We start from the raw sequence: 18,455 nt of genomic DNA, 5'->3' as shown, positions 1-18,455 counted from the left end.
ATCAATGCGTTTTGAAAGTTAACATTCGGTGTAATTAAACAGATATAGCATGTTCTTGATGGGTATTTGCAAAAAATACCCGTCTTTAGAATGAATTTCACTCGCCTTACGGCTCGCGAAATTTAACATTCTCACGACTGGTATTTTTTGCAAATACCCCTCCTTAACATGATATATCTGTTTATAATGTACACATAAAATAAATGCAACCACTGATTCTTTTCTATGAGGTCTACAGTTTCTTCATATTATCATAAGTTTGGTTTTAAGCTTTCATAAACTACATTAGAAAAAATCTTTTCGTAACTGATTGTATAGTTTTATTGTTGTTATTCACCACATATGTACCAAGTTTTAGATAAGTTTTATAGATATACATAAAATGTCTTGGTATTCCTAAACGGAAGATTATATTCACAGAAGAGAAAGTATTATTTTCATTTACCTGTGTATAATATGACCAATTATGTCTTCAAAGTTGATGTTTTTTCAAAAAATATTTAAGATTTCACAGCAGTGTTATACTTTTACCTTAGTTTAAACCCTGTTTTACTCTTTACCTTAATTATTCATCCCTTATTCTTTATTAACTATGTATTTGCATTGTATCACAGATCAAATTTATTCGTTCATTGTCTGTTAATGTATGTTACTACTTTTTTTGATTCAGTTAAGCTTTCCAATTGATATTGTATAGTGTGTCCTTCTATGTTGTGATGTTATACTACTGTTTCAAAAAAGGGAGAAGGTTTGGTACCATTAAAACGATAAATCCCGCTGCAATTTTGGTATTTTGCTTTATTTTATTTTTTATTTTGGATATCTTTTCTTATATTTCACTTTGGTTTATTATATTCAATTGAATGACATTTATTTGACCTTTTAACTTGTAAAAAGGGTAACGAGATGTTTCATAATTAAAACTGTTAACTTGAAAAACCAAAATGGCAAAGTTCCTCTAATTTATTTATATACTCGGTGTTAGATCTATGTATTAAATCAGAATTCAGAAAAAAAGATTATAAATAAATTTGGTGTATTTACCGTCTTCTGAGTGGTTAAAATTATTACTTTTATTTTCAATGTTGTCAATTTATATGGCAACACGTACACCCACTCTGACGTTGTGTATTTATACGCCAACATGTGTGTACGTTGTTATTGTTAATATAAATAATATAAAAAGTTCTGTAAGCTAATAATTCATTTTGCATTAATGAACCGTGAAATTAATTTTTGAATCTTCACATTTTACATAATCCTCATTGCGGATTATTCAATGTGAAGAGTCAAAAATTTAGTTTATGGTTCAATGAATTCAACATAAATAATAGCCATTCATTAAATAAACTACAATTAAATTCTAAAGTTAGAATCTAATACAAAACCCACAAAAAATAATATGTATGGCAGTAACATTAGGTAGATAAAGGCATATAATCTAGGTAAATAGTTTCACAGAAAATCTATTAAAAAAATTGGCGTTTTTAAAAGAAAAAATTATGTGTTCTTTTGATATTTTTAGTTTTATACTTATTATAAACTGGAGTGTTCCTTATCTTATGTGAGAATATTTTTACTTATTTATCGTTCTCAGTGTTTCGTTCAAGCGACAATCATTCATAAAAAATAAGAAAAATGTATTTTGTTAATTTACGACGTCAAAAAATAAGCATTTGTACTATTGGAATGTAATGAAGTTAAAATTCATTTGTTCAAAAAGACATATTTTTTGTATAGATACTAAGCGTTTGTGTTAACTAAACTGTAATATATCCTATATTTATGTTAGACAACTAGATTTATTATTTCTTACAAATGAGGCTAGATGCTGAGTTTCCCAATTGAAAAAAAGCATATTACATGTGGGGAAAACTCTACATATTATCCTTATAGATATAACAGTTGTTATCCTTTCGTTTCATGTGTACGGGTTTAACATGTTTTGTGAGATTTCAACCCTCCCCTATACCTCTAGTCAATGTAGAATAAAGAAACACATAACATACACACAGTAAAACTCAGTTAAAAAAACTCCGAGCCCGATGGCAGAGTAGGTAACAAAATTACAATGATACATAAATTTATAACAAAGGACTATTAGCAGTTAATGAAATGCCAGCTCTAGACCTCAATTAAATTGATTAAAAGATTATATCTTCGTCATATGAAATTCAAGAACAATCCCTCCCAAAAAAGATTAGGCATCATAAAATGTATGAGAAAAACATACCCCGCATCATGCCAACAACTGGTTTTATAATAATATACAACTATTGTCTTTTGGTGCGGTAAATATGTGGTTTTATTGATTTTAGAAAAAAACTGATTTTCAATGAGACCAATGGCCGAAGTGAATAATTAGTTTTCAAAAGTTAATTAAACCATATTTTTCGCGATTTGGTGTTATTAAGATTCATAGGTGCTTCAAGACAGGACAATTTTTGTACGCCCTCTCCCCTTTTTTCCAATGTCCGTTTTCTGTTAAATTCCATTATTTTTTGCGTGTATGTCTACTTTGAACATACATTACGATATACTATAAATAAAATGTATTTACTATCTATTAACTATCAATTTCAAGTTTCTTCCCTGAGGCGATCACTGCTATATTATATAGAGAGTCTTTATCAACGCGAAAATTATTGTCCTGTCCCCGAGTACTTAAAAATAAAAATTATGCAATTGATAACAACTCTTTTATCAATATTACTTTTACTGTTTGGTTTGTTTTTGTGTTATCCATTTGACGTGGCTCGGTACTTATGAATCCTGTCATTGTGTTATCATTCTATAATTTTTGTTGTATCTTTCTTGTAAGGTAATGTGTTTGTCCGTGTGTCTATTTGTGTTTCTTTGATACATATGAAGTGACTCTGTACTTTAACATCCCGCCATTGTGTAATTGTTCTATGATAAATTTTATTCTTGTCTTTCATATTTACTAAGACAAGAAGGACAAGGGGGACTTCTTATTTAGTTTCTACAGAGGATATGCATAAAAGAACTATAGACTATTTTTTGTTCATATTTAAAACGAAAAAAATACTTTATATCTTTACCTGTGTGACGTTTACATTCTGATCTACTGATGTACATCAAACGCGTGATTTAACATCAGAGTGTATGTTAACATAAACATGTGCCTATCAGGGTAAGGATTTGGTCCAAGTAATTTCAATCCTTCATGTTTGTTTTAATAATGATTAAGATATTAACACAATGCTGACTGCTGTATCCCTATTTTTGACATTTGCACCTATTATGTCTGTTTGTTTTGTTAAGGCATCGTTGTCAATATAATGGAATTTGATGCGACTGTCATACAAATGAGAGGTTTAGCTAGCTTTAAACACAGATTTAATCCACCATTTTCGACATAAGATAATGTCTGTACCAAGTCAGAAATATGACGGTTATGTCCATCTGTTTGGTATGTTTGTCTTTCAACAGACAGTCGGTATTCCAATGGGTACTAATTGTGAACCCCTGCTGGCTGATTTGTTTTTGTACTCGTATGAAGCAGAATTCATTCAGAACCTTCTAAAAGACAAAAAGAAAAAGCACCTTGCGAAATTCTTTAATTTTACTTTCCGATATATTGATGATGTTCTATCATTGAATAACCCATATTTCAGCCAATTCTTACATCTCATATATCCCAGTGCACTTGAAATTAAGGATACTACTGATACTAGTAGGACTGCTTCATACCTTGATCTTTTCCTCAATATTGAAGCAGACTGACGACTTCACACGAAAATTTATGATAAACGGGACGATTTCAACTTCCCAATTATCAATTTCCCGTTTCTCAGCAGTGACATACCCTCTGCCCCTTCGTATGGTGTTTACATATCACAATTGATACGTTATTGTCGTGCTTGTTCACACTATACGGACGTCATATACAGGAGTGTGCTCCTTACGCAGAAACTGCTCCAACAAAGTTATGAGGAGGACAGATTAAAATTGACACTCCGTAAATTTTATGGACACCATCACGAATTGATGGATCCATACGATGTGTCTTTGACCAAACTAGCTAAGGACATTTTTACCACATGGTAGATTGTGGTTTGTCATTATGTCGTCTTATCTTTTAATTACCAACCGTGACTTCTTCCCGATTTTGACTGTTTTGCTGAGTGTGAATTCGCATTACTATAAGACGTGTTACGGTACTTATCTATCCCAAATTCATGTATTTAGTTTAAATGTTTAATGTTATATTTGTAATTCTCATCGGATTTTGCCAAATGTGTTGACGTCTTTTCTATTATACTCCTGTGTTATGGTAAAGAAAATTAATCACCGCCTTCATTTATTAGATTTGATTTTGTTCAACGTAATCAGTACGATGTTTTACGTTTGAAGTTAGATTCAAAACAAACCGGACATAGCTTAATAGTATAGTTAATTGCTACCTTAGTTTGCTATTAATAAGTATTAAAATATGCATTGTTATTAAATGCAATATCAGTATTTAGTTTAAATATAATCTTAAATCAATCCTAATTTTATCTTATTCATTCAAATGTGACGTCATTTTTCATTTTTTTGATGATCTGTTTTACAAATTCAAATGTGACGTCATCATTTTTTGTCATTTTTTATAATTTCAAATATGACGTCACTTGGCGTTGAGGTTTAAACTTATTCGGATGTTTCTACTTTTTGTGTTGCAATTGTCTGGTTATGTAATGTATTTCAGTTGTTTCCTGTAAATAGTTAATACTTCAGTTTTATCATGTACATCTTTTGTATAGTCATTATAAAATTTACTGTTTGCAAAAGTATGATCGTTTGGTCCTCGATGCTATTCAACTTTGTACTTGTTTCGGCTTTCAAACTTTTGTATCTGGGCGTCACTAGTAAGTCTTGTGTGGACAAAATGCACTTCTGGCTTATTGAAATTTTAAACTTGTTGCCTTTTGTAAGCTATTATTCGTGTGTTTCTTTGTTAATTGTGTTCTCTAATTTATTTATATTATAGTCCTGTAATGTTGTGTTGTCATTTTAATGTTATATTTCACATGGCTATAAAAGAGGGAGGTTTGGCATGCCACAAAACCAGGTTCAACCCACCATTTTTTCCTTTAAAAATGTCCTGTACCAAGTCAGGAATATGACCATTGTTATATTATAGCTCGTTTCTGTGTGTGTTACATTTAACGTTGTGTCGTTTGTTTTCTCTTATTTTTTAGTGTAAATTCACATTACAATAAGACGTGTTACGGTACTTATCTATCCCAAATTCATGTATTTGGTTCTGATGTTACATTTTTTATTCTCATAGGATTTTGTCTGAAGCTTAGTCCGTTTCTGTGTGTGTTACTTACATAATAGTTATTGAAAAACTGGTTATTATCGTAATATATGGACTGCCCACAGCACAGTGGTATTGACTGAGACAGCGCGGTCAATACCACTGTCCTACGGGCAGTCCACATATCACGATAATGACCAGTTTTTCACTAACTATTATGTTTATTTCATTGAGAAACCATGTTTTAAAAAGAATTCGTAAGTTCAAATTGTTGGTGGTAACCTCTTGATAATGTACGATTTCTATTGGAAAGAGTGAAGACCAGTCATAGTTTTAAATAACTATAAGTCACTTTAGTATATGAAATACAAAATAAAGTTTACTATGATTTTATAAGTAGCAAAACGGTCATTAGAGTTGGCTGCACTAACAGACGTGTCTTCCATTTTCCTAACTGTAAACTGCAGACCGTCTGATTCGCAATTGTTTTTTTTTTATTACGGGACGTCACTCAAACAGAGAAACCACGCCCCACCGGTCATTATCATTTAAAAATCTGTTAACGACCGGTTTTCCGGTCCGTTTCGTTCTGTTAATGACCGGTGGAATTTATTACTGAAGAATAAAGAATGTCATGTTGCCCCTTTTTATCCAATAAGATACGCTTATTCTTAAACGATATGAAATAAATTTAAATGTTGTGTCGTTGTTCTCCTCTTATATTTAATGCGTTTCCCTCAGTTTTAGTTTGTTATCCCGATTTTGTGTTTTGTCCATCGATTTATGAGTTTTGAACAGCGGTATACTACTGTTGCCTTTATTTTGCATTTTTCATTTTGCCATTTGATTATGGAATTTACGTTTTAAATTTTCCTCGGAGTTTGGTATTTTTGTTAATTTACTTTTTATTCAATTCTTTTAGAACTCAATGTGAAAAAGAACCTTCAAACGTTATTCATTTAATTTTTCATTTTATTTTATTGTATTATAATTTTATCCGTTATGACACAAGAAGAAGAGAAATGAGATGAGGGGTAATAAGGAAATAAATAAAGATCATACCTTGACTTATAGAGTGACGCAAAGTAACAAATGTCATTCAAATGACAACATTTTCATTTTGACGTCTCTTGATCTATTCTAGTCAAAGTCTGTTAAATATAGCTCAATGCTATATATATCTAATGTTTACAAAATGTATTGCATAAAATAATCATGTCAAGTTTGTGTTTATATCATTGACATACAAATAATCTTAGATTTTCTTTCTAAGTATCAACGTATTCATAAAACACCTATAACATAGTCAATTGCCAGCAATTAAAGCCTGTTATAGATACAAATATTTGGTTTTGAATAACATAGTCAACTATGAATTTCATCGGAGTTATGTTTTTTTTGTTAATTTCGTTTTTCATATGAATTTTATGGATAGTTTCCTTATTGCAATAATACCAAATCTTTTATTATATTGTAAATCCACGATGGTATGGTATCATCAGTTCAGCAGTCGTGGTTTCGAAACAAAAATAGTCGATAACCTACTTTTGTAAATCAATTCTCAATTGATAAATTAATATAAAAACAGAGGTCCGAAATTCCAAAAAAAAAAGTTTGGTTATTCATTTAAGGCCATTTTTATCACAAATATAAAATAGAAGATATAGTATGATTGCCAATGAGACAACTCTCCACAATAAAACAAATGACACAGAAATTACCACCTATAGGACACCGTACGGCCTTCGAAAATGAGCAAAGCCCATACCTCCCATACAAAGCTCCTCAAGTGTTCAGACAGTTATGCATTCTTGTCTCTCATTATGTTATGATTGTGTTTGTTTAAGGTTATTCTAGAAAATATGAATAATTTTGAGTGATTGTTTGTGTGTGTTTTTTCGTATTTATATGTATAAACATGACCAACAGCTCACACCAACAATATCTTGTTATTTAGTTTCAAATGCATTTTCAGCATTATAAAAAAATGTACAAATGCATATTATATTTATAGTTTTATTTTTAAAAGTATAAAATCTACGGATTATTAATGTCATGTTCAGAAGTTGTAATGTCCTCCTTATATCCTCCTCTTTACTCAATATCCTGTAAAATAAAAGTACTTTTTGTAAATTCGAAGATAAACTGATTGTTTTATTTTATAATGTACGCATGAAATTAATGATATAAACTCTTAGAGGCCACGTAAGAAAAAATCGGTTTATTACTGGGTTGTTTTCTATCTCAAAATTAAAACCTTATTTTATATTTAACCAGTACGAAAAAGTAATATTATCGTATCATGTGCTTGTTAGTTTCTTTTATTTTTCATGTGTAATTCAGTGTATGTAACCAAGTTTTATTTGCCAAATGCCTGTAACAAGTCAGGAAAAAGAAAGGATAAAAGATATCTATAAGATACCAAAACTCATTAGTCGAAAACAGAACGTAATATATAAATTAGAAAACCAAAAACTGGGCAAAACAATCCAATCATAATTTAGTGGAAATATCAGAGACCTTGGTAGGTTAGACATATCCTGCCCCATAGGAATATGACAGCTGATTTCTTTTTTACTTGTTCCTTTGTTGGATAACGTCACAAGTTGTCAGTTTTTATGTACCTCCCCTTTTTTTAATTTACCTTGGATTTCGGTATTTTGCTCTGATTTTTTTTTAGAAATTTGGATAGGTTTTCTTACACTTCACTAGGGAATATTATATTAAAATAAATGCCAATCGACCTTTAACTTGTTCAATGTTAATGAGAGTTGAAAAAATTAAAATATTGCAACGTTTCCTTATTATATTTATAAACTCGGTGTAACATCTATGTCTTAATAAGAAATCAAAAAAAGGTTGCATTTTTATCCATATTTAACATAATAAGAGATTAGAAATGCGGGTTACATTTAATTAGATAATAACCGGAACCTACCTAGCTGACTCCATCTTGAACCAGATCTCCACCCTAAATTAGATCTCCTTCCTGAATTAATTCCCCATGTGTTCAAACGTCCAAATCCACTGTTTAGATGACTGTATGGATCAACTGATCTATACCCAACAGCTGCTCTTCTGTATCCTATAAATTTAAGAATTATTATAATATTTGGTATATTATCATTCCATATCTCCGTGCATAATATTACAGTTTATTGATGCTATGAAAACAAAAGTTAAAAAAGAACAGTGTCTTTTAATCTTATTGTATATGAATCTTGAAATGTTAACTTATTTACATTTACAATGTTTAGGAAAAACAAATTCGACGTACATTAAAAAGAAATGAAAAATGGTTGATTGATTGATTGATTGTAAGGTGCCTAACGTTAAAAAAGCTACACTTTTGGAGTAGATCATCATACGAGTGTACAATGACATGCCTCATTTGTTAAGTAGTAAACAACATTGAACTGTCCAACCCTAACAATAGTTAATTCAAGTAAAACCTAACGATATTTCTCAAGTATGTTTGGTAATGAGACTTAATGTTTGTAAGATCTTACTTCTGTGTCCGCCAATCAATCCACCTCCCAGATGTCCACTATTCCAGCCTCCGGTCAAACGTCCACTATTCCAACTATTACTCAGACGTCCATTATTCCAACCATTATTCAGACCATCCCATGATCCTCGATTGGAACTATAACTGCGAGCACTGGCTAAAGTAACCAACACAGCAAGCCCGACAACTATTGCTAATGTATTCATGATTTCTGTAAACTAAAAGATACATCGGCGTTATTATACCAAATACACAATGATAAAGAAACGTAATTTGATCGTGAATTTCATAAATGTGAGGCGTTTACTTTGCTATCGATTTATTTCAAAAGGATGTACATTTCTGCTTTAATATCTTTAATAATGCAAAATCTTTTTTAAAGCGTTTTCTATTATAATAGATAAAGGAAGATGTGGTATGAGTGTCTATGAGAAAAATAAGTTCATTTATGAATCAAGTAAGAGATATATACACTAAGTATGAAAGGCTTTATGTATTTTTCCAAATTGACATATTGACAACAGTTGTTCCTATTGGCTTAATGCCTCCAATTGTTTTATATGCACAGTGCTATGACAACATTATTGGTCATCCAGGAGATGTATTTGAAACACAACAGAAAGTTTTCTTCCTATTAAATACAATATTAATTCAGATTTAAGAGCTTTAAAATTCATATACAATACAGATAAATATGAAAGAAACAAAACCAATGTACAACTTACATGTTATTGTTTTAGCCTTTGATGTACTTGAGTGGCTTGTAAGACACAAGTGGATAGAGAGCTCTGAGAGCATTCCCTTTTTATACTATTTTGTAACAAGGAAATATAAATTGGGGAATAATAAAACCTAAAATTAGACAAATACACTACGTAGGTTATTTTATTACACCATTACAGGTTGTGAAGGTTATGACCAACATGTCAATGTCACTCGCTTAAGTAATGTTATGGTCAAATCTGTCAATTACAAATTATAGGTTACGCCCTCACTTTACTTATTTAACATGATAGTAAACTATTACAAGAAATAATTTAATTTAGAAACTAATAGACAGCCTTCCAAAAATAATATGTTGACAGTTACTTTTGGTAGAAAGAGGTCTAATATCTATCGAAATATGAAGTTAAAATAATTTTATGTTTTATGTTAGCAAATTCTATGTGATATTGATATTTTTTTAATATTCATTATAATCTGGAATATTTTTTACATAATTTCGCACCATTATCAACAATTAAGTTTTCTCCAATTTTTGTTTAAGCAACTTAATTTTTCATTCATACAAAAATTCAGAAGTCATTTTGTTAATTTACGAAGTCAAAATCAAAAGGTAGCGTTGAATTTATACTATCAGAATATAATAAAGTTAACATTAATTTGTTCAAAAATGCATATTTTCTATCGTATAGATACTCATGCAAATGCTGTTTTTGTATTTCATGAAGTATCGATGCATTTTACATTATTCATTAGTTTGATGTGTTCTAGCTATTTACATATGGTCTTTCCGTTTTGATTTCCATGGAGATTGGTAGTTTTTGGTAGTTTTGTGGTTTTACGTACTGTTCATTCGAAGAATACAAATCGATCAAACCCAAACGAGGGCTGTAAGCAGTCACAGAACAAACAATGACTAAATAATAATGTGTAATTCTGAAAAGAGTGCGTCGTAACTTTGAATGCATACACATTTTGAAACGATAAATAAATTGGAGCTAACGACTAAAATGTCGATTCAAAACGTATGATTTAAGATCTTATTTTTAAGCAGCTCCTTATTATTGATTCCAAAACAGAAACATTGTATTTGATTTAAAGCATGTTGTTCTTTAAAATGTTATATTATGAACGTCGTTCTCGTGTTGTCATCACCTTTATATGTTGTGTTTTATAGATTTTTTTTTTTTTTTTGTCATGGTTTTTGATTTGCCAAAGCAATGGAAATTTTATTTTTAATTTTCGAGTTTGAAATTCTTCGCCAAACAGACGAAAACCTGACCAAAGAGCAAATAATAATACTTATCATTGAAGCTCGCATAATGCTTCATTTTAGTCTGATATGTTTGAAACTCAGAAATGTTACACTTCCAAAGGCCTCTTAGAATATCTAAAATCAGCAAATAAACAAGTGAAGACCAATTTTCTAGATGGACACTTGTGTGGCGGCTGCTTCTTGTAGCTTAAATAGGGCATTATTTTTTTTTTAATTGAACGACACGTGCTCATCTGAAATGTGCACTAGTTCAAATGTCAAGAAAATCCATCAAATCTATGGTATATATTGATGTTCGTACACCTGTGCATTCACGAATTTGTAACATATATAAATATGTTCATTAAGACAATACAAATAAATTTAACAACCCTGAGATATTCATCTGCTGTGCCTGTATGCTTAAGGGTACCTAAGGTAAGATTTTCTTCAGTAAACAATTACGTTAGGGAATCTCAACCCGTTTTGACATATGTGTTTTCCATGAAACTTATACAACAAAGTGTTTTATAATCATCTTCTTAGCAAGTTTGATCACGTTCACAAACGTACAGGGTATGCAGAAACCTCCTTTACTAAAGAAAATACATAAAATTAATCGAAGAATAAGTAACATATAGAGTTAACTTAAGTAATCGATTATTTGCTACGTGGCGATCTAGCGACCCCCTCCTGTGATGGACGTTTTGTTTGCTATAACAAATATATTGTTATCGCATTTATAACTCCATGCATAAGTTATATAAATATAATCCAACTTTTCTCATTTGTTTATTATTTTTCTACTGTATTAAAGCAAAAGATAAGAACTGTTATGAGGGTTTATATAAAATATGAATAGTGATCTTACTTTGACTTATTCTATGACGAAAAAGGAACAAATGTCATTGAAATGACAAGATTTTTCATTTTGACGTCGCATGATCTATTCTAGTCAATAGTCTGTTAAATATAGCTGAAGGATTTATAAGTCTAATGTGTACAAAGTTTAAAGCATAAAATAATCATGTCAACTTTGTGTATATGACATTAAGAAACACAAAACCTTATAGGCATTAAAATATTAATGAATTTGTAATAATAGAGTCAAATACTAGCAAATACATCCTGTTTTAGATACAAAGATTGTGGTGTTTGGAAGTTTAACTGTTACAGTAGAAAAATACAAATGAGAAATCACAATGTAATTGTGTATAGAGCCTTAAATTTATGAATAAAATGTCGGAATTCCTATCGAACGAACTTTGCACCTCTTCTTTTCAACATCTTCTTACTTTTGTATGAGCCAGGGTTCCTTCCAGCACTTTTAAAAAAGGAGAACATGTTAAAACCAGAACATTTGCTTTAACATTTAGATATATTTATGATGTTCGTTTGATTCGTTACTGTGTTTAAGCTGTTGATTTTGATAGTTGATTCGGGACTTGAATAGTCATGGGAATTCGGTATATTTTTTTTTACTTTTTCCATAGATTTATAATCCATTTTGTTCTATTAGGGTTCTATTTTGGTCCTCAATGCTCGTCAACTTCGTACTTTATTTGGCCTTTTTGACCTTTTTGGATTCGAGCGTCACTGATGAGTCTTTTGTAGACGAAACGCGCATCTGGCGTATATACAAAATTTAGTCCTGGTATCTATGATGAGTTTATTAATATATCATAAATAACTAGAAATTAAAAAAACAAGAGACTAGGCTTCCAATGCCTTCTTTTTAGACTTATACCTCGAATTTGACATAATCGGTCACCTCCGTAGCAGAATATATTACAAAAAGAAAATTTTAATTTTGAAACTATCAATTCTCCCCATCTTAAGTGAATTAACATAATTAACCAACTTCCCTTGCATATAAGATATTCATTTCGAAACTTATACGGTATTCTAATATGACGTTCTTCTTTCGCTTTGTGAATAAAGCCATGCCCTAAATACAATAAAATTTGTTTGCACATGCGTATATTGACTACTGAAGAATAATGAATTTTATCAAATTTGCATGCATTTAATATATTTTATTAATTAAAACACTTCCAAAGTCTTGAATGATGCACATGTTATTACTATTTATTTTATCATGACTGTAATGTGTTGCTTGTCGAAATTGACATATTTGATCTATAAAAGACAACCGTTCATGCTGGCTACCAAAAACTCCTCCCTCTGAAAAATCACAGTGACAGTCGTTTGTCTCTTTATAAATAAACACGGGAGGTTAATGAAAGAGCCCACACAAATGTTCTACACTTAAACAGATGCAGATGACAATACCCTTTCAAAATCTGGATCTTCTTGTGCATCAGTTATTAAATCCTTGGAGGAAGATAGTGGTTTATTAATCTCATGGTTTTTTACAAAATAAAATGCAGGCTAATCCAGAAAAATTTCAAGCCATAGCGATTGGTAATAAAACACACAAAAACAACATAGTCTTTAACTTAAATGGAAACAAAATCAAATGCGATGATGAAGTCAAACTACTTGAAGTAACCATTGATTTTAAGCTTGACTTTAACCAACACATATCTAATATATGCGAAAAAGCAGCCAGACAGTTAAATGTTCTGAACACTTTAACAAACAGGCAAAAATGACAATTTACCATTCTTTAATCACTTAAGTTACTGTCCACTCGCATGGCATTTTTGTAGCGAGCGCAACAACAATTTTTTTTTGAAAAACTGCAAGAACGAGCGCTCAGATTCATCTACAATGACTACAATAAATCATATGAACAACTACTTGAACAATCTAAATTACCAAATCTTAAAATCAGTCGCATGAGAACCATGGCATTAGAAACTTAAAAATTTTGATAAAATCCAGTACTGGGTTTTTACACAATATAATGAATTTTAAAGATAACTCATATAATTTTAGATATAAACGCACAGTTGATATACCACAACCAAGAACTACAAGTTATGGCAAAATGAGTTTTAGCTTTGAGGCAACAAAGTTGTGGAACTCCCTGCCTAACCATGCACGGAGCCTCTCAACTTTGGAACAGTTCAAACATTTTATTTGTTCATGGTGTTCTTCAGAAAACTGCTTCTGTAGCTCATGTAGACATTAACTTTGCTGTTCTCAGAGCTGGAATCGTCTGGCCCTATGTTCTGTTTATTGTTTGCCTTTATTTTTATTTATTTGCTTAGCTTATGTCATTGTGCCAGTTAAAGCAAAATTTGCTTTTCCTTTCTTTTAGCTAGCTTGCTTTGATTTATGCATGTTTGCTTTGCTATTATATTATGCATGTGTTTTATTTGTATGTGTAGTCTGTCAAATGTGCTGATAATTTTTAATTTGTTATTTGTTTTAAGGATCAAGTCGGTTAAGAGCTCTACAGAGCTCATGTTTACCTTGTTGAATTGTACATATCATGCCCGACTATAAATAATGAGTTATATACATCGGACATTTAAATTACCGTAATTTTCCTAATCAGAATCGAAATAATTAATGCAAGCTATACTTTGTTGTAGTGTTAACATGGGTAGGTATTATATTCGTGTTATTTTAACCCTCACTATCGCTCGGGCAAAAAGAATCATGAATATAATGCCTACCCATGTTAAAAATACAAATAAGTATAGCTTGCATCAAATATTTCTTAATTCAATACCTTGCATTTCTTTTTTAAATTTCGGATATTTTGATAATAGGAAACATCCTAAATTTTAAAGAACTATTATTCCAATTCTTTTAAAATATTGTTTCCAATGTTTAGAGTTGTTTTACTCAGAGGAAAAGATTGAATAAAAAATGATGACTCTTTTAATTATTCTGTTTATGCTTCGATCTACTATTAAATTTTCTGACCATATATAGAGATTATTTATTGCATTTTAGATAAGCTTCGCTAACAATTTAAAGACACATATATACAGAAAACTTTAAATTACTAGGTATAATAAAAAATATAATTTTCCAATCTTTTAATCATTTCTCATAAAATATTATTTTCTAATAGCCCAATTAAATGCATTTGCATCAGCAAAAAAAAGTACAAGTGGCGTAAAAAAATGTGTGTTCAGTTTTATTTTCAGTTTAAAAGAAAACATAGTATAAATATGAACGTATTCTTTTCGATTTTTTGTTGATTAATTATGGAAATGTGAAACAGTGAAAAAGTAACAGGAAGAAAGTAAAATATCTATATTTTTGGTACTGATCTTTAAAATTTATACTTACCATTATAGTAAAACTGAATGCATAATGATTTTAAAATACGTAATTTGTATATGACAGATGTGCTCATTAACTTAACATAAAAGACATAAGATCTACTAGCCAATAACATTGACATCTTAGTCAAAGTTGTAACCTTTACAACATTTAATTGTTTATAAACCTACGTAGTTTACTTGTGTGGTATGGGTTTTAAAAAATTCCCCATTTAGAAGTATTTCCTGACAAAAAATAGTATAAAAGCGGATTGCTATCTCAGTGTATTCTATCACAGCTGGTCTAGTTCGTCAAATACTATCAAAAAAAAAAAGGTAAGTTATTTACTTTATTTTTTTATATCAATTTATAAATTTTCATCATTTCAGCTTTTTCAATCATATCATCATTTTTATATAAACGAAATAATACTGGCTTACTAGTTTTTCAATTAAATAAATGTTATAACTTTGTAGACAAATATTTTAGATTTTAAATGCATTATAAAAGCATTGTTTTGATGTATCATTTTTATACTGTTTTCTCTCTCATTGTCTTTTAACGATACAATAGCTCTTTTCACACAAAAAAAACCTTGATAGTAAAAATACTCGTCAATCAAACATTTATCATTATAACTTACGATCAATTTTGATTGTAAGATGTTTTGAGTCGCAGAAACATACAGGAGAGAAAATGATAAATGTGTACACTAATTTGAATGTACATTTTCGAAAAGTTATACAAACGTTTTTTGTTGTATCATATTATTAGAGAAGCAACTTTTTCATTTGTATTTTGATTTGTAAAAGATCACAATTTTCCCTGTTGTAGCATAAATACATATGTTGTAGTTTTAAACAAAATACATTTGATATAATAGTTTTGATACAATTTATTCTTTTTTTCAGAAACCATGAATACCTTAGCTTTTGTTGTTATGTTTGCTGTGCTGGTTACTTTAGTCACTGCTAACAGTTACAATCAACGATCATGGGGTTCACAGGGATCCAGAGTTTTAGGAAGTAGATGGAATAGTAGACAGCTGAATAATGGATGGAATAGTGGTTGGAATGGTGGACGTCTGTCAGGGGGATTAAATGGCGGATATCGAAGTAAGTTATATAAACTTTATAATTTGTTATAGACACAGATTCACATATATCCATTGTTATTCCTTATGATCTGCCATTAGGGTTTCATATTTACAATATATAATCTACGTTCTTTTGTTTTCAAATGACGTTTTTTCACCAACAAAAGCATTAATATGAGATAGTATTATATTAAGTATTTATTTCGAAAAGTGTTCATTTTAATAGAACATTAGGTTACCCAAATTGCACCTTTTTGGCAGATTTTTGCCTTCGATTATTTTATTTCTGTTATTTTATTTTGCCATGTGATTATAGACTTTTTTTTGATCTTTTGGTCCTCGATGCTGTTCAACTTTGTACTCGTTTCGGCTTTCAAACTTTTGTATCTGTGCGTCACACATAGGTCTTGTGTGGACAAAATACACTTCTGGCGTATTAAAATTTTGAACTTGTTGCCTTTTGTTGGCTGTTGTTCGTGTGATTCTTTGTCAATTGTGTTCTCCAATTTATTTATATTGTAGTCCTGTGTTGTCATTTTGATGTTATATTTCACATGGCCATAAAAGTGCGAGGTTTGGCATGCCACAAAACCAGGTTCAACCCACCATTTTTTCCTTTAAAAATGCCCTGTACCAAGTCAGGAATATGGTCATTGTTATATTATAGTTCGTTTCTGTGTGTATTACATTATAACGTTGTGTCGTTTGTTTTCTCTTATTTTTGAGTGTAAATTCACATTGCGATAAGACGTGTCACGGTACTTGTCTATCCCAAATTCATGTATTTGGTTTTGATGTTATATATATATGTTATATTTGTTATTCTCGTGGGATTTTGTCTATATGTGTTACATTTTAGTGTTATGTCGTTGTTCTCCTCTTATATTTAATGCGTTTCCCTCGGTTTTAGTTTGTTATCCCGATTTTGTTTTTTGTCCATGGATTTATGAGTTTTGAACAGCGGTATACTACTGTTGCCTTTATTTCCCATTAGATTTTCCTCTAAGTTCAGTATTTTTGTGATTTTACTTTTTATTTGTGATATAGTTAAAAAAAAATTATCCATTCTGTGTTTATTTTAAAGATATATTCTTTTTAACAATAAATGTCCACACATTTCATCTTGAACCATATTGAGTAATAGAAAACCCGATTTGAACCGAACTCCAAACGATAAATGTGTCTGTAAATAGTACTTCGCAAATTGTATCCAAGCTTTACTTTTGCAGAACAGTAAATATCAAATACCTGATGTTTTGTTTTATTTACCTTATATTTTGCATGTTTAGAACAAATTTGACAATAGTCCATATTTACTATTATTGTCTTTTTAATTAAAATATGCATGTAACATATCTAAATTACTCATTTTTCAAAGTTGACTTTTTGTGGACGTCACGTTACTATCGTTGTTTCTTTATTCCAAATTTACTTTAATTCAAATGCAAAATAATTTTGATACATATTATTATAGGATGAGGTGCAATGATAGGTCTACATACTATATATTTACATGTATTTTTAAAGCACCAACATATCGTATCATCTGAACTAATACTTGTACTAATGCTGATTAGATATAACAATAGTAATAACTTCTTTAGGACACAAAAGAGCAGCTACATATGATCCATACAGAAGCAGCCATTTTGACAGTGGATTTGGACGTTCTGACAGATGGGGACTTAATTCAGGAAGGAGATCTAATTTAGGATGGAGATCTAATTCGGGATGGAGATCTAACTCAGGATTGAGTCACAGAGGTAGGTTTCCATTATACATCAGATTAAATATTATCAGCAGCTCTCATAAATCATGTATATTATAATGGGACAAATACAAAACTATGCACTTAATATTTAAATTGAGAGAAGAATCTAGCTCTGAGTATGTCTGTACGATAAGTCATTTGTATCATTTGAGCTTTCAAGCTCATTGGGATTTATTATTATGTTGTTTGAGATATAAATCTTATTTACTATTAAAATGATGAGGATCAGATCAACGGTAAGAGTAGGTAAATGTTTAAGTACAGCAATATTTATATTTGCGACAAAATCAATACGTTTAGCCGTACGGTGACCTATAGTTGGTAATTTCAGTGTCATTTTGTGGAGAGATGTCTCATTTGCAATTATACCACATCTTTTTATATTTTATTGACGTATTCTATATATTATAGTTGATACCGAAATAATAGAGATATTAAGTAACAAAATAGAAAACAAGTATTGGGTAAAATTAATAACATTTTATGTATTACAAAAGTTTCTTTTCTTTACAAGTTTACAATAATATATTTTATTTTACAGGATATTAAGAAAAAAATAGAAAGACACAAGCAGTGTTCAACAACATAAAGTGACATCAATAATCCGTAGATTTTTTACTTTTTCCAATAAAATTAATGTACCTATTA

The 18,455-nt window shown here is 30.2% G+C and overlaps 2 protein-coding genes across 2 annotated transcripts; one reads left to right on the top strand and one right to left on the bottom strand.

Moving 5' to 3' along the window:
* Positions 1 to 7,271: 7,271 nt before the first annotated feature.
* LOC139518585 (uncharacterized) lies at positions 7,272 to 9,562 on the bottom strand. Its single transcript, XM_071310064.1, has 4 exons — positions 9,503 to 9,562; positions 8,779 to 8,995; positions 8,208 to 8,354; positions 7,272 to 7,375 (listed from the first exon to the last, which is right to left on the bottom strand). The coding sequence occupies exons 2-4, from the start codon at positions 8,981 to 8,983 to the stop codon at positions 7,368 to 7,370; spliced, it is 360 nt and encodes a 119-aa protein (XP_071166165.1). The 5' UTR covers positions 8,984 to 8,995; positions 9,503 to 9,562; the 3' UTR covers positions 7,272 to 7,367.
* Positions 9,563 to 15,854: 6,292 nt separating this feature from the next.
* LOC139521244 (uncharacterized) lies at positions 15,855 to 18,455 on the top strand. Its single transcript, XM_071314705.1, has 3 exons — positions 15,855 to 16,055; positions 17,641 to 17,799; positions 18,349 to 18,455. The coding sequence occupies exons 1-3, from the start codon at positions 15,857 to 15,859 to the stop codon at positions 18,354 to 18,356; spliced, it is 366 nt and encodes a 121-aa protein (XP_071170806.1). The 5' UTR covers positions 15,855 to 15,856; the 3' UTR covers positions 18,357 to 18,455.

The sequence above is a fragment of the Mytilus edulis genome, chromosome 4 (genome assembly GCF_963676685.1).
Source record: "Mytilus edulis chromosome 4, xbMytEdul2.2, whole genome shotgun sequence".
In the NCBI taxonomy this organism is placed as follows: Eukaryota; Metazoa; Mollusca; class Bivalvia; order Mytilida; family Mytilidae; genus Mytilus; species Mytilus edulis.
The sequence above is the reverse complement of the archived record's forward strand: the minus strand, read 5'-3'. Positions and strand labels throughout refer to the sequence as shown.